The sequence below is a fragment of the Pyrus communis genome, chromosome 2 (genome assembly GCF_041283825.1).
Source record: "Pyrus communis isolate YQ-2024b chromosome 2, ASM4128382v1, whole genome shotgun sequence".
Classification (NCBI taxonomy): Eukaryota; Viridiplantae; Streptophyta; class Magnoliopsida; order Rosales; family Rosaceae; genus Pyrus; species Pyrus communis.
In genome coordinates, this window is record NC_142566.1 from 24771364 (window position 1) to 24796957 (window position 25594).

Below are 25594 nucleotides of genomic sequence, written 5' to 3' on the forward strand. Positions count from 1 at the left end.
CGCGCGAACTATCCACTGTGGCAGGCGCAGATGCTTCCCTTATCGTTGATGACACCACTAACAGTTCATTTGGACCATAACACAGTGTATTCCGGGATTTAGACTTTCATTTTCTAAGTGCAGCATTACCCTTGCAAAAGTTAAATAAAAAAAAAAAATTGAAAAACTCGTCATAATGTGAACTGTTTATTATTTTTTTAATGGAGTACTACTGTATTAACATGTATATATTTTATGTGTGTATAAGTGCATCAATGTGCATGAAGAGTATACGTGTACAGTATACATGTGTATGTTGTGTATATAGGGTGAGATTGAATAATTGCTTCTCAGAAATCAAGTGGTAATTGGCATATTGTTCTCGATTGTTCACTTGAGGTTCTTAGGGTTGACTATATTGGGACAATTCCAACTGGTTACTACAAATTTGTTGGCAGGTCAATAATGTAAACCCTGATCTATGGCCTACTTGCTTTTGATAAATGATGTTTGGCTACTTTTACTGCATAAAATTACAATAAATGATCGATCGTCTTATACGTATATATACATGTAATGAATATCATAAACCTACATGTACTCTCTATCCTATTTTTTATATATATAACTTGGGACTTTATGATGGTTTTTGGTTTTTATTTAGCATAATTTTTTTGGCATATTGTCATATATTTCCATTGATAATTTTTTCTTATGATACTATGGGGAGACAACATTTTTAATACATTATTTTTCTGTTGAGATATAACGAAAATTAAAGATTTAATATAAGTACCTAAAAAGTAAGATATGGAAAGGGTGTGGGGAGAGGTTGGGAGCAATTTTTGTCCCTTGACTGCACAAACATTGATTGTCTTTTGGCAAATACCAAGGTGAGGACTTGTTCCCATCCAATGCAATAATAAACCCATCTCTTTCTCATAACGATCTAACATTCCTTCCATAATTCGAATGAACGTAGCTAATAGAAAGAGAATATACAGTGATCGTCACGACCATTAGCCTTCCATCACTAGTTGATAGAACTTGGCTAATTTACATGACATCACAAGTTAATTTGCAGTTGAATTACTCTTCTCGTAAGTTTCTTAAAAAACAAAAAAATTGCAGAAAACTTACAATGAGGAGGGATTTTTGCACTCTTTTTACTTTATGCACACTTCGTAAAAAAAAAAGTGTGCGGTAATTATTTTTTGTTTACAAGTTAATTCAAAATTAAATTAGGACTTCTGCCACACTGCAACCACATGTTAGTTGTTTCCTCGTTAAATAAGGTTAATTTAGTAAACCCCAAATTAGGTTAGTTTACTTATTGAAACGAAACACTTTAGCAAAGCATTAAAAACTAGAACGCTACACAATTCAAAATTGTTTGTGTTCAGCACGACCCCTACAAAAATCTATATATAAAATAAAAACTTCCATCAGATCGGAGCACATGGTTTGCTCGGATGAGTGGTTCAATAAATTTTTTTTTTTTGGTAACAGAAGGGGTAGATCACCTCAAAATTAACTCAAAAAGTGATTACAAATTGTTCAAATCCTAGAAACTTCGATCATATTGTCAAATGAATAAGTTTTAAACCATTCAGGTGGATTCTCAACATAATAATACCCAAAATTTATATTATAACTCCCAAAACCTCCATATAGCCAATAGCCAAATGATATTTGGTTATATTTGAAATGATCATTTGTTCATGGAAGGTGTGAAGTGATCACTGATTGATATGCCATCCTAAATTTTTGTGTGGCCACGGTTCAATCTCCAGTACTATCTAGCTTTACCATGCAATATTATATTCGTTTTTTTCTAACTGGGGGCCGTTTTGTGGGGTGAAAACTAATTTTGCAGATAGGGTTTTGATACCAATATGGGGTCTGTTTAGTAGCATTCCACACATCTCCTTCTGGTTTGTCTTTTTAAACCTTGTCTGTTGGGTGTCTAGAAGTCACGTGAATGTCTTATACTTACAGCTACACACGTCTCTCTCTCTCTCTCTCTCTCTCTCTCTCTCTCTCTCTCTCTCTTACCTTTGCCAATTCCCAGACCTGCCTGCTATAGCTGATCTCTTCTTTAATAAAGAGTAACGCGACTCTGCAACTTAGTCCCCTTTGCTTCTCTTTCTCTTTTTACTTGCTATGTCTCCCATAGCTCAGACCTAGCTAGCTCTTCCACCTTTATTGGAGTACTATACAAGTTTTAGTAGTTTTCTCTCTTTGATCTCGATCGATGACTCCTCCACCTTATCATAATCTTTCACCTCCTTCCCCTTTTAATCTTGAGCTTAGTGGAGATCATGATCTTCAATACCACCACCTCTTCAATCTTGAACCTCAAACTTCCTTGTCTTCTTCTCTTTCTAGTCCCCTTTTCTTAACTCCAGCTCAAGTCCAAGGACGATCCGATGATCATTATAGAGAACCACAACAGTTTCAATTCCAACTCCTAGAGGTACTAATTAACCAATGATCACATAACATGTGCACACTTATTTATGTGATCTATACACACACATGCCCCTTCTCAGGATAATCGATACTGTAGCAAAAAGGGATGATAGGGCTTAATATATATGTATCTTTTTGGTTTCCTAGCTTATTAATTACTTATCTTCATTAGTACTTGATCTTATGCATCCTTATATATATAATATGCAGCTGATTATCTTGATCATTATTTTCTTATTTTTAGGCTGATCATAACATTGTTCCATATGGCGGATCACGCGATCATGATCATCAAGCCATTGAAAATGAAGGTGGCAATGGTACTGTTTTGAAATTAAGCATTTCCAAGAATGGAGCTGTCGGAAGTGGGAATCCAAGTACTGATCATGAGGTTAATACTAGTTCAGTTAAGTGGATGTCTTCAAAGATGAGGATGATGCGGAAGATGTCCAACCCTGATCACACATCAAGCAGTTCTAAGAGTAGTGGTGATAAACCAATTTCCATGAAGTTATCATCACACAAATTTGAAGAGCAGAAGTCGCAGCATCCATCATCGCAATTAGGAGCCGAAATGATCAGCTGCAGCAACAATTCATCAAACAACATGAACAGCATCCCAATTATTAGGGTTTGCTCCGATTGCAGCACAACTAAGACACCTCTCTGGAGGAGTGGACCGAGAGGCCCTAAGGTACTTGATTAGTTAAAATCCTAACTAATCTATTTCTTGAAATGTATTTAATCAAATTGTAACTTCGCTAGCTACAAAAGGTAAAGTTAATTGTATCTTTGACAACAGTTCCAACTGGAATCAGCTTCATTTCTTAGTCATTAATCATTAATTTGCAGTCACTTTGTAACGCTTGTGGAATCCGGCAAAGGAAGGCGAGGCGGGCAATGGCAGCAGCGGCAGCTGCAGCCGCAGCAAGTGGCACAACCCTGACAGTTGCCGCACCATCTATGAAGAGTAGTAAGGTGCAACACAAAGACAATAAATCAAGAGTAAGTTCTACTGTTCCCTTCAAGAAAAGGCCGTACAATAAACTGACCTCATCCCCATCATCTCGAGGCAAATCAAAGAAGCTTTGTTTTGAGGCCCCCACTGCCGCCGCCGCCACTAGTGCTCTTCAACGAGTTTTCCCGCAGGACGAGAGGGAAGCTGCAATCCTGCTAATGGCTTTATCTTGTGGACTTGTTCATGGTTGAATAAATTTTAACACATGCATCCTCAAATTTAATTAGTCTACTAGTACTTGTTTCGTAGTAGTACTTTAGCTATATATTAGAACTAAATCAATTAATTAAGTTTAAGCTAGAGAGTGAGAGAGAGTACCAAAATCAGTGATGAGGAAGCAAATTAGTTAATCAGTTCAATAAAAGCCAAAAATAATTGTGTTGTGATCTTATGAGAGGGAACTTATGGTGTGTTTTTTTTTTTTTTTTTTTTACAAGTAGATATAGAATTCACCAAAATAATGGTTGTTTCTATATAACTGCTCGTTCATCTATATATTTAGGTTTTGTTTTGTTATCATTTTATCGATCAATTGTTATCATACTACTAGTGCTGCCGCTACTCCTTTTGCCTCTTTGTCCCTTTGTTGTTTGATTTCAGTGCTGCTGCTACCTAGCGCTGCACAGTTAATTGGTACAAATCTTAGTTGAGAATTAACTAGATCTAGGGTTTTTCCATCACTATAAGAGTTTAAATTGAAGTTCCACATATGTCACCGAGATCAGTAATTAAAATAACTTTTGGAAATATTGTAGAGACAAACAAAAATTTTGACTTTTGAATCACATGACCGTTAAACTTAATGGAACATATACTGCATGCAGTAGGGCACGAAGATTGAGGGGTGCAGATCATCCCACATAAATTGTATCATAGCCCACGGTTAGGGTCTGTGCAATATAAAGGCTTGTCACCAGGAAGCATAGGTTTGGAAACAAGCTTAGACTCTTAACATAGAATCAGCTTCTGAGTTCTTAAGAATCACTTTCTGAAAAGATTGAAAATAAGTCTGGACTTTATTGGAGCCGACCTCTGAGTTTCAATTGCCGATGTGTGGATCTCCACGTGTGAACCACAAAATGGGGTTACATGTGAGGGGGTGTGTTAGCAGTCCCACATCGGTGGGGTAAAGAAAAACAATGATTTTAAATAGGATTACTCAACTCTAACTAATACCGAGACATTTTGTGGTAAAACCCCACACTTGACGGATTGGACAAGTGATAAAGTTGGGGACAGTATTAGTGTCGTTAAAGTGGGATCCCCGGGCCCGTCAATCTAAAAAATTTCAACACTCGATTGGATCAGTAGCTATGGTGCACCCCATCCCCAGTAAATGGTAACAAATCATGAGCAATTCTCAAGTTTAATAAAAAAGAAAAAGAACCCTAAAGTTTGAGGTTTGAATCGAAGAGAACTTTAGGGCTGTAGGGTATGATGATATGAGAAAGCAACAACTGATCTTTTTACAGTTTTTAACAAATTTCCCTTTATCTTTCCATTTTTCTGAAAAGTTTAATGGGGTTACTGACAAAGCAATCATGATTGTGATGATTCAGAGTGGAGATATATATACAGCTTTTAGAGTTTGGAAAGGTCACCTAGAGGATTGTACTACTCTTGTCTTAGACATTGTCTGGATTCGAGAAAGGTAATTGTGGTTGTAGACAAGAAGAAGCGCAGTACGTGACCTCTGCAGGCTAGCTACAGTCAAGTACTTCAGAGAAACAGATTAGTTACACAATCTCAGAAATAACAACTTAGAGTTTCTTCTGTATTTTGTGTTTAATTAGTTCATGGAAGGCTGTATATGAGAGTTCCAATATTTGTAAACAGAGAGATTGAGGTACATGCATTCAGACTACACTAGAGATTTGCATGGTTCACTCTTAGTTTGGTTACGCTCACGGGACAAAACCCTTATCCCAGTTGTACATCTCAGCTCCTCCCCCACATAAATAAGTAAAACCAGTCGTACATCTCAGCCCCCACACAATAAGTGAAACAACGTTTGTATTCTAATCATTTCAAGAGAGATGGGATCAATGACATTGTACGTTTATCTGTCTCTTCAGAAAGATGATCTTCTCCACTCAAGAGCCGCGTTTGGATGGTAGTTTAAAGATAACCTAATTAGTCTCCTTGAAATTATTACTGTTTAGATTTAAATTGAGTAGGTCAAGCTCATAATTGGTAGCGGTTTTTCAATGTGCTAGGAACATGACACGATACACCAAGTGTTATAATAAAAGTTATTGACCCTTTTTTTTTTTGCAAATATCCGACTACTCGTATTATAACACTTAATGTACTGGACTGTATTCTCAATATACTGAAAAATTTCTTCGTGTCATCCAAAAAAGGGCTTCAATTTTTTTGAGGTGCCCCTTCGAATATATGGGCATTTGAGGCTTTATACAACATTTGCTGAAACGGGCCCCATTTAAAGTTTGGACCTAACTCGGCCCTGCAGCAACTTTAAGGCCTCTTTACGCTTAAATGAAACGACATGTCGTACTATTCATCGCCCCCGTTTTTCTCATCTTTGATCGTTGGTCCCCTTGGAGTCCTGAAAAATCAGTTAACGACTGGAAGGAGACTATATCTCAGGCGTTCCACACAGTCAAACGCCGAGAAAGAGATGCCGGAGCCACCGCCACCCCCGCCTTCATTACCGCCGAAGGAATTACCAATCAACCGCTACAAGTTCATTTGGCGAGTCCTCATGATCTCCAATCTTGCTCTCGGAGGCCAGCCAGCTTTCTCATCTTTTCGGTTCTACTTTTTCTATTTTTTTTTTTTTTTTTTTTTGGCATTGGATTATTAGCTTATGGTTATGGGTTTGAAAAACCCTAGATTTTATGACCATTAGATTGCCTGAGGAAAATTGGGTTATGGGTTTTGTTTATCTGAGCAGAAGTTTGATTGCAGTGAATTGTACGTAATGTGTTTAATTTATTGTCCCAGAGGAGTATATTGTGTGCTTTGATGAGCTGATGTTTTAATTCTGCTTGAAGCTTGGACTGTTTGAAGGGTAATTTTTTGTTGTTGTTGTTTAATGGTAAGTTATGATGGTGTAATTCTTTTAGGTAATTTATTCTCCCAAAGAAATGCATCTTGGAAATCTACTGAATGGCTCAAAGCTAATGTTAGCATCTCTAGTAAACACAACCCCGTGCAGGTTCTCTTGGCTTGGGTTCCTCCTCCGTGTGGGACCTTTAAGTTAAATGTGGATGGTGCTAGGCTTGGTTCTAACGGGGTGATTGGAAGTGGAGGATTAATTAGAGATTGGCACGGTAACTGGATCACTGGTTTGATTGCTAAAAAAGGAGTTGGGGAAGTCCTCCATGCTGAGCTTTGGGCTTTGTTTTATGGGTTGAAGATAGCTAAAGCTAGAAATTTCTTTCATCTTATTGTGGAGGCTGATTCTGCTTTGGTGTTCTCTCTCATTCATGGTTCACCTAGCCTTAATAATCAGCCTCTTTATGGTCTTGTCTTGGAGTGCAGAAGTTTGATCATAGAGAACTGGAGCTGTAATTTGCAGCATGTTCATAGAGTGCGTAATTTTGCGGCTGACGGATTAACCAAATTGGGTTTAAATAGCAAGATGGAGTTTCACGAGCTTGTGGAGCCTCCCCTTGTTTAGTGAAAACTCTTTCTGATGATTGCTCCGGAGTTGCTATAGCTAGATTAGTTGTTCCTTAGTGTTTCTTTTTCGTCTTCCATGTTACCGAAAAGAAGTAATTCTTTTTCGTAGTACCCATAGTTAGGATAGGGATCCAGTGTGAGAGAGAGAAGGAAAAAGGTAAGCCTCTTCAGCCCCTTGTCTGATAACTTTTCGGGCAAAGCCTTTAAGGTGTTTTTTGGGGACCAAATCATAATGGAATTGATGGATGTTATTGTAACTGGCATAGTATGGTCCAAATCAGCCAATTAATATCATAGGCAACCGATTTCGGACAGCTTTCATGTGGTATGCTGATTGAAATTTGAATTACAAAATTTGGAAGGCCTTGGTTGTAGCCTGATAGGACTTGAAAAGCTTAATAACTTGATTTTTAAAATCAATTGGTAGTAAGTAAACACTGGAATGATGACCGTGATTTCTTTTGTATGGAAAGAACTTTAAATACTCTGATGGCTGTAGTGTCAGAGTTCTATACCAGTAATACTGAATTTCATTGCCGTAAAGTTGGAATATTTTTGACAATTTGACATTAAATTACTTCATCTATAGAAACTGTTATCCTGCATCTCTAGGGGCAAGTATACAAGATATTCTTCGCTGTCTTGTGATGGACAGAAACCTTGCCGGAAGTATACATCCATTTGTACTTAGGGTTTTTCCCTCTTAATCCAAATGGTTTAAGTTTTTTTACCATATGTTAAAAGGGGAACAGGGCAAGCGGTTAGAGGTTGTTACAGCAGTTCTCCTGGGATGAATGACTTATGTGGTTATCACATCAATTGCGTAAAACAAGAGGTTGCCAGTGTTTACTTTATGAAGATATTAATCTTTGTGTGAAATGTCCCTTCTATGCTTCTTATTTCCGTGTATGTCCATGTGCTTGCACTGTGAGTGTCTTTGTTAATGAGTTATGCGTCTGGCTCCTTGTCAATCTTCCCATAGGAAGGATTAGTCCCCTTGCTACCCTGATAATGAGCGGGCTACTGCCATCCAGGCAAAAGCAACTTTCCCTCCCCTTTACTTTGATCAGTTTGGTTAATCGTCAAAATGACATGCCTATTTTTTCACTTAACTGACGCATTGATAGTTTCGTTAGATCGAGTAGTTGGGGTTGCAGCCTAGATCTCCAAGGTGATATATTCATCACTTATGACGTTGGCTAAGAAATAATCAATTAAGGGAAAAGTGGGGAAAGCTAACATTTGGAATAATTTCTTACTGATAAAGATCTATTCACCATTTGTTGATGTATCACACAAATTTGCTACAATATGAATAACATCATTGTCAAATTCAAAAGTCAACCTCAGAGGCAGGATTAACTGATTTGCATCTGAAATCTTGCAGGTTACATGTTTATTGGAGTCAAGAAGCGAGATCGTGGAGAACATGGCACATTGAATCCGAAATCTGTAGAAACAGGCGCTGAAAATCAGAAACCTGCAGTAGAAGAGCCCTCTGTTCCTGCCACAACTCCTACAACAACTCCTACGACAACTCCTGCAACAACTGCTACAACTTCTGAGACATGGGATATGTGAGGGCGCAGCCGCCTATCCCTGAAGATCGGCAACATCAACATTTTGAGTAGATGACGTCGGGAAGGACGAAATTCAAGATGAACATTACTGAGAAGAAACAAAGCGATGAAGAAAAGACAATCTTAAACAGTTAGAATCTTATACAGGGAAATGGATCTTTAACTAATTTCGATTGTGGGCAACATGTTTGCAACATATTGTCATGTCAATTTTTGCACGACATAACGATATCCCTTGTCCATGAGATTTATCTGTATTGCAAAATAATAGATTAATCTTTTTTCTTTTCGCATACATAATATGAAGCGACTAGATCTTAGTCTAGTAGTACTTTTTTGCGCAAAATTGAACGAGCTCTCAATTTTGAATTGCCCCACATATTAATCCACAAAAACGAACAATTCAAATTTGTCATCAGTACTCAAATGAAGACTAATTTATCTAAGAGATCATACTAATGAAAGGTCGAAGGTCATCGAGGAAAGAATCTTGTGTACGATCACCAACGTACGGCCTTTCTCCCAATCCGGTAGAATCCGGGTAGAAACGGAAGAAAAGGAGATACAAGAAACTCTTTTTCTGTATATGTGGCCTCACAACCATGTGGTTCGAATAGTGTGACCTTCAAATTTGTCGGTCATTGATGGCCTCCTTTGGAAGCCCGACCAGTTGATGTGGCTCATAGTTATTACAGGACCCACCATTGTTGTACACCAATCTCCCTCCTGTAACGATATCCACACTTCGCATCCAATCCCATCTCCCACCTTCAAGGCATCAACCATTCATCCTATTCCAAATCTTAAAAAAAAAAGAAAAATAATAATAAAAAACAGAGGTTTGCAAAATCTCTGTCTCTGCAATGCCGGGAACCATCAATATTTCAGGTACTAAAAGTTATTTGTCAACTATAATTCAAACATGGAAAAGGCGTTGATGTATAATTGCGCTTCGTAGAACAGCGCAGAGGAATTAATCTCGTCTAATCCTCTATTTAATTTATAAAAATAAAAAATAGTGAAGTCTAACATATGTTAAGCCTTTTCTTTTTCTTCACGTTTTGCTGAATTTGCAGTTCTCCAGTTCATGGACCTTCCTTCACCACCTTCTTCCCCAATATCCATCAAGGGTAAGAAATTATTTCTTTTCTTAGCTTAATTTCGTTCTTCGAGTTTCGGACTAGAATTTCAAACAGTTTAACAAAATGGTCACTGAATGAATACACATTGCAGTTTCTATGGGAAAAAGAGAGTGCCAAGCTTGGGACAAGGGAGACTTTACCTTGTAAAAATCAGAAAACTGCTTCTAGTCATAGATGTTGTTATTCGATTCGTATCTTATCCAGGTTGTGTTTATGGACAGCGCATTGACGACCCTTCGCGAGAATTTGGTTCTTCTTCTTCAAGATTCCGAGGGGAATGAGATATCGCACGCAGGTTTGTCAAAACAATTCCTATATGTATAAACATTTTCTTGTTTTTTTTGTTTACAAAAAGATGGGAGGAAGATTAATATGTATGATCATGTTTGGATCAGGCGTTGAGGTTAAGTCGATAGTCGAGAAGGGTCTTTGGGACGACTTGTTTCCCCTCAAAGGAGGCGGGTTCGTGCGTATGAAGTTGGAGTTTGTGCTCAACGAAGAAGAGCGCAACAAAATCCGAATGATGGTACTGTCTTGTGTTGCTGTTTTTGTTTTGAATGGTCAATTTCAGTTTGTAATCAAATTTTTTATAGTTGTAAGTTTGTAACTGGTATTTGGTATATCTTCTGAATTTTCTTGCAGAGAGAATCTGCAGTGAAAAAGAAACAAGGGGAGTTGATCAATAGCAGTCCCAACAGTGTGCAAAGTACTCCGAGTGCTGGGGTGAATGTGGCATCATCATTGTACCTTCACGAAGAGATCTCAGGTTCGATCTTCATCGCTGAACAAGAAAATTTAAAATCTTCAGGCATAATATAACAGGAACGAATAATGTGACAAGTCCTTAGTTTTCTATGTGGTATTAGAATTTATCTTTTCGTGAATGATTTTGCGGATATTCTGAATGCTTGAGGAAATCCTTCCTTATATTGAAGTTGAAAAGTTAGTGAGAAAACATTTTGTAGAATGATAGGTTTGTTTTCAGATGGTAATTGGAATAAGAAGTGCTTATCATGATCAGAAGCAGAATTTAAGTGCATAAAGGTTGAAAGGGTTCGTGAGTTGTTTTAACGATCACTTAACCTGCTTTAGAGTGATGCAGATAGAAACGAAGAGACTTTATCGGCCATTACTCTTCATCAGAGTGTTGAGCTCCCACTAAATGAATCGTACGAAGGGAGATTCGTTGAGAAGGCTGAGGCCAAACCACTTCCAGCTAATGTTGAATCCACAGCCACTTCTGCGGATAAAACTTCAATAGTATTAAGAGGCTCACAATCGACTGCTGGCGCAACAAATCGTCCTAATCTTCAGGAAGATAGGCTTCGAAACCCTGAGAAGCAGGGTCCGATCAAGAAAACTCCTAGCAGTGTAAAGAAAATGATAAGCGCCTTTGAAAGCGGCTCAGCCGAGGTATGTCTGGCATGTTGCTTTATAAGAGATGAATATATTCTTTTTCAAGTGGATAAAAGGCGAACCTATTGCAGGAAAGCGTCTAGTACGCCTGTTACAATTTTTACTGCCCAATAACCAATTTGGTCCCGATGTAAGGAATAACCAGTTACATTGAAAATACGGTTCAATACACCCAAAACCACACCCGTAACCAAGTCAATTCACAAGGTTTTTTAAAGTTGCTGGTGAGATATAAGCAATACTCCAGTGCAATTTTCCCTCTGAATCAGAAGAAATATGTTTTTGAACACTCTATTTAAAAATTAAAGTATATGCTCCCACACGAATCTTAGTAATCACTTGTTCTGATTCTATGTAGTGATCATTTTGAACTAAATTTTCCTTAATAATGTTTGCTTCGACCGCAGGATATGAGGCCTCAAATCAAACCGCCACCAATACAAGTTCGTTCGAATAAGATTAAAACAGGAGCTCCTTTGGAAAGCCATAACTTAGAAGAACACAAGAATGTGATAAGTACAGAAACTGCAGAGTCAATATCAAAAGCGGTAGTGAATCCTTTTCGGTCAGGGGACTTGAATATTGGGCCAACATCTGGTGAAAAAAGCGGTGAGCAAATAAGTCTACCTGGAGCTTCGGATGCGATTAAATCTTCACATCCCACTGGGATAAAGAATAAAATCAAACAATTAGAGGTACACCAAGTAGTTGACATAAAGAAAGGTAACTTTCCCAAAAATTTCGTTAAACCATCAACATTTGAAACGGTTCAAGTATCAGATAAGATTCTTGGCAAGCATAGGCACGAACCTTCTGATATACCCCGTGGAAAGCGACATTCTGGTGGCATTCACGGTATAGAGGAGAGTCGAGTACAAGTTTCTTCAAGAAACTGTCAAATCACCGACGTTCAAGGAGCTTCAGATAGTGCTAATGCATGTACATCAGAAGCAAACTTGGAAGATAGGCACATTCGAGGAGATTCAGGTCCCAATGTATGCACATCAGTAGCAAAATGTAAAGATAGGCACGATCCCTTTGAGAGATCTGGTGCCTGGATATTTCCAGATGCAGCAATGCACTTTTGTATAACGACTAGTGGTACAAATATGATAGATTCGCGAGGAGGTTGCAGAGAGAATCCAAGTATCCATCAAAAGATGAATTTTTCACTACCACAAAATGTTGAAGAGGTATTGAATTTTTCGGCTGAACTTCTGGTAACTTATTAGTTATTATATTGCTAAAAAATCTTGATTACGCATCTTGCATTTACCTATATTCAACTAGAGCAATCTGATCTTCAAGTGATGAAGGAAAAATGTATAATTAACATGAGAGATTGATATTATCCGGCTTAAAAGTTCGAATAATGCGGTTTCTTAGAACTTAATCATGTGGTGGATTTGGTGTTCTAACAGTGTAATCCTTGTGTTTATGTGATCACTTGGTAGTATAATGTGGATAGAAATGAGGAGAACCAAAGAAGAAGATCAAAGGTTGAGACTTCATCAGAGGAGGCTGGAACTTTTGGGGGGGCGGTTGGGCAGGTTATATGTTTTCTCCTAATCAAATCCATGAAACTATAGTTATATGTTGACATTTTGTAACCTTAAAGTCTAAAATGTTAGAGTTCATTCGATAACCATTTTATCTTACTCGATGATTATTAAACCGATTCTAAAGAGTATGAAACTTCATATCTAAATTTTTTTTTTTTTTTTTTTTTTTTTTGGCGCTCCCATTTCCCTTACCAGGCAGTAAAAGTTGCAGTTGTAATTGGCTTTGGCACACTTGTTCTCCTTACAAGACAAAGAAAAAACAGGTAAGCATATTACCAAACAGAGAAGGCGAGATATCATGCAGGATCATGAGTATTTTTTTTGTTTCCAAGGCCCTGCCATTTCTGTAAACCACTGGCAATAGTTGCTCCGTGAATAGTTTGTTAAAAGTAGCAAGTTCAAATTGCTTTTGTAATTCCCCAAGCTACAGACAGATTATCGAAAAATTATTTTGTGTGGCTGTATGCCTACGCATTATTAGTTTTATGGCACGTTCACTGATCCAGAGGAATTGAATTGATAATGAATTAGAATGAGATGAAATTAGAATTAGATTACTGTTGAAATTGTTTACTAAAACTGTCTAGAATCGAAGTAGGAATGATATTGATATATATAATCTATTTACTAATTTACATGAATCAGAATGAAAATTGATGTGTTTACTAAAATACCCACTAGTTTAACTAATCTATTTTATATGCTAATTATTTTTAAACTTTTATCCTTTCAATTTTTAAGTAGGGAGAACAATTTTATTTTATTTTGTAGTAAAAATTTTATTCTTTCATTTTTCCAATTTTTTTGTGACCCTCAGTCTCTCCCTCTATTCCCCATCTTTCTCCCGACCTAAAAAAGTTCCTAAAATTTCCCCATCTTTCTTTGCTGCCGACGTTCTGCCAACCTAACCTTTTCAAACATATCATTTTATTAGTTTTCCTATCTTTCTATGATACCAACCCACCCCACGTTTGCTAATAACCTTTCGTGCTCCCTCCCTCCATGTCCCAGCCTTGATTTTTTTACCCCAGTTTTGAGTTTCCCAGTTGAGGCAGTGAGTGAGCTTTTAACCATGGAGTCGGCGGATCGAAGAGTCAAAATGAGAATATATAAGCATAGGGACATGAATTGGTTTGGGATAAACAACAGACTGAAGGCAAGGAGGAAGTATGGACCTTGAAAGCTCCAGTCCCGACGACTGAGAGAGAAGCAAGAGCGTTGAAGCTGCAGGGGTGTTTTGGGATATCAAAAGAAGTACAATGGCACTTTAGGAAGAAAAGTTTGATCACTGATGAACCCTTTCTTTCGGAATTCAATTACCAGCTATATCTTGGTAATCGGATTCTGGATAAATCTGAAATTGAATTCCTCATTTTGGATGGACCCTACCTTTATTTTCCTTAACGAAAAGAACTTCAAATCCTTACATTTTAATGGGCGCGTACTTCTCCTCCCAACCACGCCCTCCCCCCACCCTCCACCCCCCCCCCCCCCCACCCCCCCCCGCGGGGCCGGGGCCAACTTCAAACACTCCATCTTTTTCCCATCTTTGTGGGCGGAGGTTTTTTGCAAATGCAGTTCGCGACAGGGCTGCTCGAGCTGCAACTATTGCTCGCGGGCACTTGAGTTTCATTCCTGGAGGGGGCTGCAAAACCTTTGCGACTAGTGGAATGACACTGCTAACAGCACCGTATGACTTTGCTATCGGACAGCTTCCAGATTGCAGCCACTCATTACCCAATGCCTCGTGATTATTAGAATCTTTTTTCGAGGAATTAGATTTCCTTTGCTGTTTCTTCCATGCATCGAAACTGAATGGCCCTCCAGGACCAAAGACTGAGAGACAAATTGTAGCTGCCTTTGTAGCTAATGGATTAAACATGGGTGGTAAGGCTGAAGGTTGAGGCTCAACTATGTCAAAAGAATGCGAAATCCCAAATTGTGCACTTGGTTCTTTAAGCACACTGTTAGAGACATATTTACGCTAGTCCCATATATATATATAGTTTAGATTACTTGCACCTAAAGTTTATATATTGTAATATTTTCCTACCACTTACAGGAAAACGCAAAAACTCTTCTTCGGTGTTGAGCAGTCTGGTTCAAAGAGGGAGAAGAATGTAGAGGAGAAGGATTTATGTGCAGAAAGAGAGGACCCTTCAGAGTTTCATTTTAGTAAGTTTTCATAAACAGTATCGTAAGTTTCATACACAATGTCGTAAGTTTTCATAAACAGTGTAGTAAGTTTTATAAACAATGTACTGTGAGTCTGCACGTCAGATTTTTTGTCATTTTTATTAAAATTATGTCTTTTTCATTAAAATTTAAGTTCTTTTGTCCTTTTTATTAAAATTTAAGGGGTTTTCATTAAAATTTAAGTCTTTTTAATTAAATAAACTTATAGCATGATTTTTTATTAAAATAATTTTAGTCCAAGCCCTTTTCATGAAAGTTCCCTATTTTTATTCTCCAAATACAAGTAAACACATGAATGCATTGAAAGGAATGCAATTTCGATTCCACTTACCTCATTCCCGTTTCGTAAACATGCCATAGTGGAGAAGGAGGCCCCTCCAATGGAACTGGCAGAATCTCTTGACCTCGCTGCAGATGAAAATATTGAATGTAATTTTCAAAAGTATGTACAGCTATATCCAGCAGCAAAAGCACTAACTTGTGTGTCTGAAAAAAAATGCGAGAGTGAGTGGTGGTTGTGTTGAGGCGTGTTAGGTTGTAATTTAACTTGATAACCATATCTAAGTTTTAAATTACAGGTGGTTAGTTATTTATACATGTCAAATTAATCAACGGTCTAAGTAGTAAGTAATATTCTCAAGATGAACCATGTATTTGTTTGATTTATATGAATGATTTTTTTTGTTTTCGCATATATGATATTGACATAATGATAAAGAGAATAAATAATTACCATTATGATATTCATACGGTAAAAAGCATAAATCGTCAATGGAAGAACAAGTAAGTTCATAGGAAACACAAGTATTATTTTTCCACAAAACCTCTTGTAATATAGAAATTTCAGATACGAAAATGTAATATTAGGAGGAACAGTATAAAGACACAAGTGGCAAGTCTTGTCAAATTTTTTTTCTTTAATCAGAATGCAATACGTGGATGAGAAGTAAAGATATGGATGGAGAACCACTCTTAAAGCAATATGCTTTTTTTTTTTTTTTGGGAGGAATAAAGCAATACGCTTTTAGGTTATGGGTGGGTCAAGGATTTCAGTAGCCGTCTACCCCTAAATAATTGAGATCAAGTTAGCAAGAAATTGCTCGTAAAAAATTAGATAGAAGAGGTTAGAAGATTCCTCTAAGAGCATTGGAAAGGTGTGTGGGAGTAATCAATAAAACTTTACTTGAAAATTATCATTTATAAATTTATCTTACATATCTTTGTAATTCTCGTGAAGAATTTTTTTAATTTCACCATTTTAATTTTTTGTAATTCATTTCTTACTACATATTTGAGCTTAATTTCTTGAAACTTGGCAATCCCTAGCAGCCTTAAGAAAGAATTTGATTCCATACTAAAGCAGAAATTGTATAGCCACACTGAAAAGCAAAGTATCTCATCGTTTTCCAAAAAATCAGAACAAATTATTATTGACGACTGAATAAAGAAAAAAAAGAGAGAGAGAGGGAGAGAATAATTTTGGGACATGGAAGTACAATTATACATTCTTTTTCAACCTTTTTTATGCTTAATTTCTTTTTCTACCTTTTTTTCACCACGTTCTTGGAATTGAATTCCGATTTTAATAATTAAAGTTGACAACTCTCTCTCTCTCTCTCTCTCTCTCTCTCTTCTATTTATGTAAGCATCACCTCAGTACAAGGGCTTCAGCACTTGTCTTCTCCCTACTGGTGTAAGCATCACTTTCACCTCAGTACTTGAAGTCCCAGGGCTTCAGCACTTGTCTTCTCTCTACTGGTGTATAAGTTCTAGTTTGCCATGCACATGCATATTTGACTGCTAATCATTGATATTATTTTAACAAGCAAGGACCACGTCAAGTTTAAATCTTAAATGGTGCATTCCTTATTAACTTGAGTTATGGCAGACTCCACTGTAATCATAAGGTTCGTCTGTTTCTCTAACTTTAACATCATTTCTTGTTTTCTTTCTTTTTCTTTAACTATGAGAAATGACATAGTTATTATAAGTTGAAAGAAGAATATTGTTAAATGAGAGGGGAGGGGGAGGGTTACTGCTAGATTACTTCTGCATAGTCATAATATTTATTTGAAACACAAACATAAAAGAAAATAAAGAATGTATTTGTAGTAGAGATTTCGCCGGCTTTATATAAAGGAACCCTTATGAGAATAATTTTTAATTTGAGAGGATTAGAAGAGAATTAGATATGAAATATTCTTCCTCCTAATCCTTCTATTTTGGGGAAGAATTAGAAACGATAACTTTTGTTCTTGAGTAATTTATCATCTAACACCAATTTGGTCACAATTTTTTCATTTCTTCTTTTAATAAGCCTTAAAAACAACCTATCTATTTCAATCCAATTCTTTATACCAAGCGAGACCTAATTCTACTCTAATAGATCTTATGTAACAGGAAAAAAAAAAATCCCTAAACAACAAAGAAATCTAAAGTAGGGAAGTAATGATTCATACTCCGACTTTGACTTGAGTGACTCATAATCCTATTTTGACTTGGAAAACAACTCAGCCAGCTTGTGAGCCATGCATTGTAATCAATTCTAGAAAAATCAACTCATAATCCTATTTCTAGAAAAATCACGTTAGTACGCATCTTCAACATATTAGCTTTCTTCTCTTCCGAAAAGTCGTTTTCCCGTTAAAAACTGAAAATAGAGAAAATGAAGTAATAAATCACTTCAGTGAATAAAGTTGTGGTCTTGTAGGGTTTTAAAAATTTATCATGTACTTATAAGTTATACACCCTATAAAATATTAGAACGAAATTTTAAACGGCCGAAACTGATAGGGTATTCATAAATTCATATATATACTTTGGAAAGGTATGTTATTGAGAATGCTAATCTTGTTCAACAATTTATGAAACATATCAGTTTCCTTCACTAAGTATTGACTCTCAACCGGTCGCCCTTCATATATTTTGGAAATCTTTCAACACTTGTATACACTCATATATATACATAGTTTCAAGGGAAGGGATTCTTATTTCTTTTAATAAAAAAAAAATAGGAATTAGTTATGGGACCCACGTACACCAAATCGAACTCATTAAGTCTCTATATTAATATACAAATCCTCGCAAAAAATCAATTTAATTAAAAAATATTTGCCTATTTAATTGTCATGATGAAATTTCAATGTTTAAATATACTGTTCGCCAATTCTTTGAATCTCAATTAGATGCCTCACGCATTTTCGATTTGGCTGGTATTTTACAAGGATGATCAATGAAGTACAACTTGAAAAATAGATGTTTTGAATTGTTAAAGTTTGATGTTGTGTGGGTTCTAAAAATTAATCCCTATATTTTGAAAAAAATAGGAATCCTTTTCTTTAAAGGCCCTGCAGATATATATATATATATATATATATATATATATATATATATATATATATGGGGAAATGTTGAATAATATGTTTATTGTGTCTTGTACAGTGATCTAGGTCGTTGGAATACTTTAGAGGAGGGGGAAGCTTCCAAGGAAGATGGGGGACACACAAGTAGAACTACTGCAGAAAGGCCAACAATTGAGGCACAACGTCATCAACCAAAAATATTCTTTCCATCGTGGGATATTATCTTTATAGTATCATCTGCATTTTCTCTCTTCATTGATCCCTTGATCTGCTATATTCCGGTCATCGTCGAGAAAGACACTTGCTATATTTGGGACCAACCGTTGATGTGGACATTTTTGGCCTTACGATCAATCGGAGATCTCTTTTATGTTATGGACATTGTTGTTTTTCTGAAGAGATTTAACACCAAACTTAGTGCCAAGTCTTCTGCAAGGGCCTCCTCCAGAAAAACCATTGATGATCATCATTTGTCAACAGTTCGTAGTTTCATCCAAAAGAAACCAGTTAGGTTCTTAGCCATTCTAATTCACATTTGGGTTGCTCTTCCCTTTCTACAGGTAAGACCTTCTCTTGCAAGTAATTAAATTTCACATTTAACTGCATCCATGCATGATACCTAGATTTTATTTGGGGTAATGAATTGATTACAAACCTAAGGGTAAGATGACAAATGTGACACATCAAGTTACAAATAAAAGGAATCATGAGCGGTCATCCATAAATAGGTTTTTAGAATACCAAAAATTTGAGAAAGGCTCTAGAATTTTGATTAATAACATGATAAGGTGACGAAAATACAACCCTAAAATTGTTTATATAGTCTTTGTAAAGGAAATAAAACTAGAAAATTACAAAAGTTCCAAAAAACACCCTTAAAACTTAAAAGCTGTTTTTGACCCTTCAAACATTTTTAATCCATCGTATTGCACAACAAAGTGGCGAGTTGCATTCATCACATTGTTCTGTTTCTGAAAAGGTATCATGGGTCCAAATTGAACATCAAAAACTCGAAATATACTATTTACGCAGCTAGCTTGAACTTGTCGTCCGAGTCAGCTTTTCCAATCCCTCGTCGTAATGTTCTTAACCATGGAAACCCTAAGAATATAATAAAAAAGGAAATAGACAAATAAAGAAACATAAAAAATAAAAATAAAAATCTGAATTTAACATGGTAAACGACGTAACCAAAATTAACACACCAAACGAAAGTTGTGTTAATATGAACAGCCTAAAAAATCCAAAATGTCCACTTTCATGATATGACAGCAACCAATAATCTATTAACTCTTGAACTATTAATTCTCCAATCATTTTTTCATTAAACATCGCTTTCTTCTTTTAACTTTGTTGCATATAAAATAACGCAATTCTTCTCTTATATGAACATGCTAAATACCCTATTATAAACCATGATGCTATATATTTTTTTACGTACATTCCTATTAAGTTTGGGCTTTTTATATTAACACCCCATAAGATGTTGAATGCGCCCCACATTAAAATTTAATATTAAATGACTTATTTACACCACAATGCAATGACAATTTTGATCTTCTTAGGTTTTAAAAAAAATAAAAATTTATACATACACCCCAAATCACTTTTAGCATATTATTTATTTCCTCACATCTTGCTATCTAGTCATGGTAGTTAGGTAGATTATTATGTCAATTAACGATTTGTCATTTTGATACCTGCTTAAAAATTTGACACACATTAGATAAGAGTATTATGTAAATTAATGATGTAATAACACTGCTTAGCCGATAACCCAATTTAACTGTTTGTTGAAATGTCTCCAGGCAATTTTGCTCATTGGAAAGTATACAAACTTCGATAATTCTACGCTTATTTCACTAATTCCATTCCAGTATATACTAAGGGCTTATAACCACTACAAATGGCTTACTCGGCGTGCTAACGTAGAGACTGTAACAAGAAGATTGCTTAAAGCTATGTTAGACTTCCTTCCGTTCATCATGGCCTCTCATGTAAGTTCAAATCTTAATTACTTCCGATATTTGGGGAGAGAAATCTAAACTTTCTTGTAGCCTTATTGTTGGGCTATATGAGTGTATATATGATAAACTTTTTTAAACTAGCATGGTCTACCACCAACATATTTACTAATATTGTAACGTAACCACATATTACTAGGTGCGGGTTTTTCCTCTAAAGGCATCCCCATCCACATATAAACTGTAAATTATCTTGTTAAGACTTCGATGTGAAAATCTATTATCCAACAAGTAACCAACAACGTCATCTCATAATTTTAACCAACAATTTTTGAAATCAAAGTCCAAAGAAGGAAAACTTTCACAATAATAATGCAAATAGCTAGTCAAATGATGTTCAATTTGGATAATTTTGTCAAAAGTGATCTTGGAATTGACCTAAAAATGACCGGTTGGATAATGAGATAACGTTATATAGTGGGCTTAAACAAGTAGTTAGTATCATATTAACATGTTAACTGGTTAGTTCTTCAGCACTTCATTATCTTTTTATCTTTTTTCAATTCTTTCCAAACATAGTGATTATTAACTACGCTCTTGTTTGTCCTTCAGCTTTACGGATCCATGTGGTACTTCTTTGCTGTGGATCGAGAGATAATATGTTGGGAGGATTATTGTCTGCATGAAAAAATATGTGATCGGGACGTAGTTAATTATTTCTTCTATTGTGGTGATAATACTCAGCAAAACAATCAGGAGATCAATCTCCCACGTTTAAAACTATCATGCCCTATAGAACTTCCAAAAAATATGACATCTTTCCCTTTCGATTATGGTATATTTCTTCCTGCTCTCCAATCTAATATGTCGACGTCAAGAGATCTTCTAAGAAAGATCTTGCAATGTTTTTGGTGGGGCTTGCGAAATCTGAGGTTTGCATTTGTATGACCTTTTCATGTTTGATCACCTAGAAATTAATGTGCATACTTATGTTATAAACTCATCAATCTCGTCTTTCATCCATTAACCCTCTCATCAATGTCGTTCTTAGAGTTAAATTCCATTAAAAACTTATCTAAATTTTCAAAAAAGAATGTCATCAGTAATTCATATATATATATTGCTCTCCGTTTCATTTTTTTGCAGTTCTTTTGGTTCAAACCTTCAGACCAGTTTTGACGCGACCGAAATTGTCTTTTCAGTTGTGATCTCTATAAGCGGCTTGGCGCTATTTTTAGTATATCTGAATTCGAGGGTGCAGGTTGGTGCGGTGATCAGTACTCTTTTAAGCAAAGTTTTTGTCATTAATTAAGCTTAAAGCTCCTCCATGCAATTTTTTTTGTGTATTCATGCACGTACCTATATTTCTGGATTTAATGAACTCTTCATGAAATCGCTTTATAGAGTTACTAAACATGCAGGGATTCCAAAAAATAGCTGAGCAGCGCAAATTGAGACAGAAGATGAAAACGACATATCCAGTCCTAATAGAACAAATATTTATTGTGTGCCCTCTCCGTATGGATTCACTAAAGAAAGTACGAAATGAGACATTTTTAAATGGAACAGTTAGTAAAGATGAATATTCTTCTTGCGTAATTAATTGTATCTAATTAAACATGGTATGTACGTAGGTTCCAATTCTTGGAAGTAAAGATGAAACAGTGTTGAAAGCATTTTGTCAGCACCTAAAGTCGGTGATGTTTACTGAGGATGCGTACATTATACGACAGGGTGAACCGTTGCGGAAGATGTTGTTCATCCGGCGAGGTACTGCTTTGGCCTACACAACTAGTAAAGGTGCCACGAGTGTTTGCAACTGCCTTCAGAAAAATGATTTCTATGGGGAAGAACTTGTAATTTGGGCATTGAAATATGCCTCGTTTCCTGAGTTGCCTATCTGCACTACAACCGTTGTGTCCGAATCAAAAGTTGAAGCATTTTCAATCACGGCAAGCCACTTGAAGTCTATAGTCGCTAAGTTATGGTGGCACTTTAGAAGGGATCTTCCTCACTCTCAGGTGGAGTGTTTTGCAGCTTCTTCCATTCAAGCATCCTGGCGCCGCCACCATGCACAAAAGCTAAGAGATCAATCGGCTGGGACAAATAATTAGTAGATTAGTAAGAGTAAATTGGAGCATTGTTTTGGTGTGTGTGTTTTGAGTTGGTGTTGCTTGTGTTTTGTGTGTGTGTTTTGAGTTGGTATTGCTTTGGTTCCTTTTTATGTTGCTTAATCTACTTTCATGAGAACGGTATTCTAAATTAAAAGCTCAAAGTACGGATGATCTACTTCAAATTGAACATGGAGTGGAACTGGTGTTTTAACAGTTTATGTCCATTGATATTTGCGTTGGAAGTTCACAACACAAGAATTCCAATAATAATAATCATAAAGAAGTTCACAACATCACTTATGTATGAGATTAATATAAACAACAAGAGAGAAAGTTAGAAATACTGACAAACATGGAGATTGAGGCTTACATAAATGCAATGTCCTAAAGGCAGAATTTTGCCCCTACTCTTGTGCCTGTAGTTCAGTAGGCGTCTGTCTCCCAGCATTCAACAATCTATAATCCGAAGTTGAAGCACTTCAACTTCGGATTCTGGCGAACTTTATAGATTTCGTACTCTCAAGATAGGAGTCGAAATTTGACAAACGAAGAATGAGAGAAACAAAGTGGGAAAACCCTATGCCTCAAGAGTAAAAATTAACTCTAATATTCCATCCTTAATGCCAATGGTTTCATGAGTTTATATAAAACCCAAGTACTGCTTACTAAAGAATGTAACTTTTCATTAAGTAGACATCATTTAGCAAGAGAATACACATATAACAACGTAACCTTTTCTAAGAAATACAACTAACACTATTTTTCATTCAATTATTAAAATTATATATTATAATATTTCATATTATAATATATAATTCCCAACAATCCCCCACATGAATGAAAAATTAGAAGAATTTGAGAGTACATGCAGATAAGAGATGCATCAGGAAAGGTGTCTTTTGAACTTGAACCTACCATAGTGAATACTTATTAGATTTACTTGGTGACGCAGTGGATGTGGAAGATCTTAAACTGTTCACCGTAGCTGTAAACCGAGAAAATAAGCAACACATATCACTAACCTAATATATTACAGTTCATACGATTGTGTTCATTTTGGTCCTAAAAATTCCTGAATTCAATGAGAGTTTTAGAGAATTTAGCCATCACATTCTCATAGAAGCGACCCACTTCTACTTTCACATAAGTGACCACTGATTAAGAATATTCTGCAATATTCCTCTTATTTATAAGATATCATTGTCATTAAGTATAAATATACAACCTAAAATGTGTACAAACAACACACTTCTTCTATCATAGGAATGAGGTATATAATGTGCTAACTTCTTTGAATCATGTCCAACCAGTTTGCCTATTGAACTTAGACCATGGGATCTCCAATCAACTAAGTTAGGTTTCCGCCTGATTGATTCATTAGTTATGTTGGCTTTAACCTCATCCCCCTCGATGATCAACTTACTCTCTAGTCTAACCTTTAATAATTGGCGCCATTTAGGTAGATTATTCATAATGTTTAAGTCATCAAAACATATGTTCGGACTCACTAATAAGTAATTTGCTAGGAAGTAAAAGAAAGTCTTTAACCTCTTCACACTTTAAAAGTTATTCATAATAAGAGATATTACTTATTGTCTCTTTTACATGCAAATTACTCTTTCCAATTGTCCTTTGCCCAATTCGACAAACAATTAGAATAAATATATAGGATTATCCTCTAAATCTTTTGAATCCAGTATGCTTAGATATAATTGTAATTCTAGGGTTTAAAGTGTTTTGCCTTTCTTCTCATGAGAGGGATATATATACATATACAAGTTCCTCTGAATTAGGAAATAAGAATCCCAATTATACAAGGATATCAATTACATGATTTCATACCCAAAATAAATCTATATTCCTTAAATCCAAGGTTGACTCACGCCAACACTCCTCAAGTTGGTGCGTAGATATCTCCTAAGCCCAACTTGTCAAGTGAGTTTTGAAACACTCTCGCTGATATTGCATGAGTTAATACGTCGGCTAACTGTTCTTCAGACCTCACGTACGGAATGTCAATCAACTTGACATCTAACTTTGCCTTGAGAAAATGTCCATCCACTTCAACATGTTTTGTGCAATCATGTTGAACTAGATTATTAGCTATCTCTCTCAGCTTGGTTATCACAGTACAATAACATAGCTCCTTGTGGTTTGAATCCAATTTCCGTAAGAAGAATCCTCAACCACTATAATTCACAAATTCCATGTGCAATACCTCGGTATTCTGCCTTCCCATGGACCTAGCCCACGCTTTGTTGCTTGCTTCTCCAAGTTACAAGATTTCCTGCCACAATGTGAAGTAGCCTAATGTAGAGCGTCTATCATGAACGCGAAACCTATAATTGGGTTGACATGTAAGACACATTTGTACCAAATTGACTAAAAAAAACTCATTAAATTGATACAATTACAAACCTTAACATATTTACAATTCAAATTCAATTAAAATATCAAATAAATAAATAAATAAAATCATAGGAATTGAAAAAGAATTGGTTGAAAATTAGATTATGTAAACTTAATTAGTATATTTGTGTCTAAAAACACGAGAATTGTACGTAATATTTAAGTAATGTTTGTATATCGATCTTTCTTCTTTTGATATTAAATTTTAATGATAGTTGATGAAGAAATATACTTTTCATGTATTTAGTGAATTTTTTTTATGCATATCATTGTACAAAAGACGAGGGGTCGAAGAATTCTAGGGCTCTACTTCGAAGGTTCGCCTAGAACCCCCAAATTCTCAGGGCTGGCTTTGTTTCTAATTTGATCTAGCATCAATATTTTTTATTTTTCATCATTTAATTTGATCTATTCATTTCTAGGGTTTAGTGTGAATATAATGGTTGGGATTTCTCCTCCGCAGCAGAGTTGCTTGTTGATAATATATCTTGACACACACGGACACGGTTACACCAAACCCGACAATTTAAATCATTTTCCAAGCCAAATGTCAACTATTTTATTTATATCTTATAATTATGCCAACCTTCTAGATATACCCTAGTTTTTTTTTTTTTTTTTTTTTTTTTTTTTTTATTTATTTTTTTTCTATGGCAACTAGATATATGCCCTAGCTAGGTTTCTATTTTTTCTTTTCAGGCTTGTATTTCATACGGTATGTTCTAGGTTTGA

The 25594-nt window shown here is 35.9% G+C and overlaps 4 protein-coding genes across 6 annotated transcripts; all 4 read left to right on the forward strand.

Moving 5' to 3' along the window:
* Positions 1-1954: 1954 nt before the first annotated feature.
* LOC137748891 (uncharacterized) lies at positions 1955-3879 on the forward strand. Its single transcript, XM_068489083.2, has 3 exons — positions 1955-2455; positions 2696-3145; positions 3304-3879. Exons 1-3 carry the CDS (start codon positions 2234-2236, stop codon positions 3658-3660), a joined length of 1029 nt encoding a protein of 342 aa, XP_068345184.2. The 5' UTR covers positions 1955-2233; the 3' UTR covers positions 3661-3879.
* A 2123-nt stretch (positions 3880-6002) lies between these two features.
* Positions 6003-8838, forward strand: LOC148698808 (uncharacterized). The gene is made up of 2 exons (XM_088688731.1): positions 6003-6219; positions 8505-8838. The coding sequence occupies exons 1-2, from the start codon at positions 6111-6113 to the stop codon at positions 8696-8698; spliced, it is 303 nt and encodes a 100-aa protein (XP_088544857.1). The 5' UTR covers positions 6003-6110; the 3' UTR covers positions 8699-8838.
* Positions 8839-9400: 562 nt separating this feature from the next.
* Positions 9401-13318, forward strand: LOC137748665 (uncharacterized). 3 transcript variants are annotated; one of them, XM_068488833.2, is made up of 10 exons: positions 9401-9585; positions 9774-9827; positions 9931-9982; positions 10061-10134; positions 10235-10365; positions 10482-10605; positions 10942-11252; positions 11663-12448; positions 12710-12805; positions 13013-13318. In XM_068488833.2, exons 1-10 carry the CDS (start codon positions 9561-9563, stop codon positions 13082-13084), a joined length of 1725 nt encoding a protein of 574 aa, XP_068344934.2. In that variant the 5' UTR covers positions 9401-9560; the 3' UTR covers positions 13085-13318. The 3 variants fall into 3 exon arrangements, with proteins under 3 accessions (XP_068344934.2, XP_088544850.1, XP_068344935.2); XM_088688724.1 differs by having other exon boundaries at positions 9467-9585; positions 9738-9827; XM_068488834.2 differs by lacking the exons at positions 9401-9585; positions 9931-9982 and having other exon boundaries at positions 9620-9827.
* A 3364-nt stretch (positions 13319-16682) lies between these two features.
* Positions 16683-22640, forward strand: LOC137747016 (cyclic nucleotide-gated ion channel 1-like). The gene is made up of 7 exons (XM_088688747.1): positions 16683-16920; positions 18455-18935; positions 20184-20372; positions 20952-21271; positions 21486-21600; positions 21761-21877; positions 21974-22640. Exons 1-7 carry the CDS (start codon positions 16895-16897, stop codon positions 22451-22453), a joined length of 1728 nt encoding a protein of 575 aa, XP_088544873.1. The 5' UTR covers positions 16683-16894; the 3' UTR covers positions 22454-22640.
* The last annotated feature ends 2954 nt before the right edge of the window (positions 22641-25594 follow it).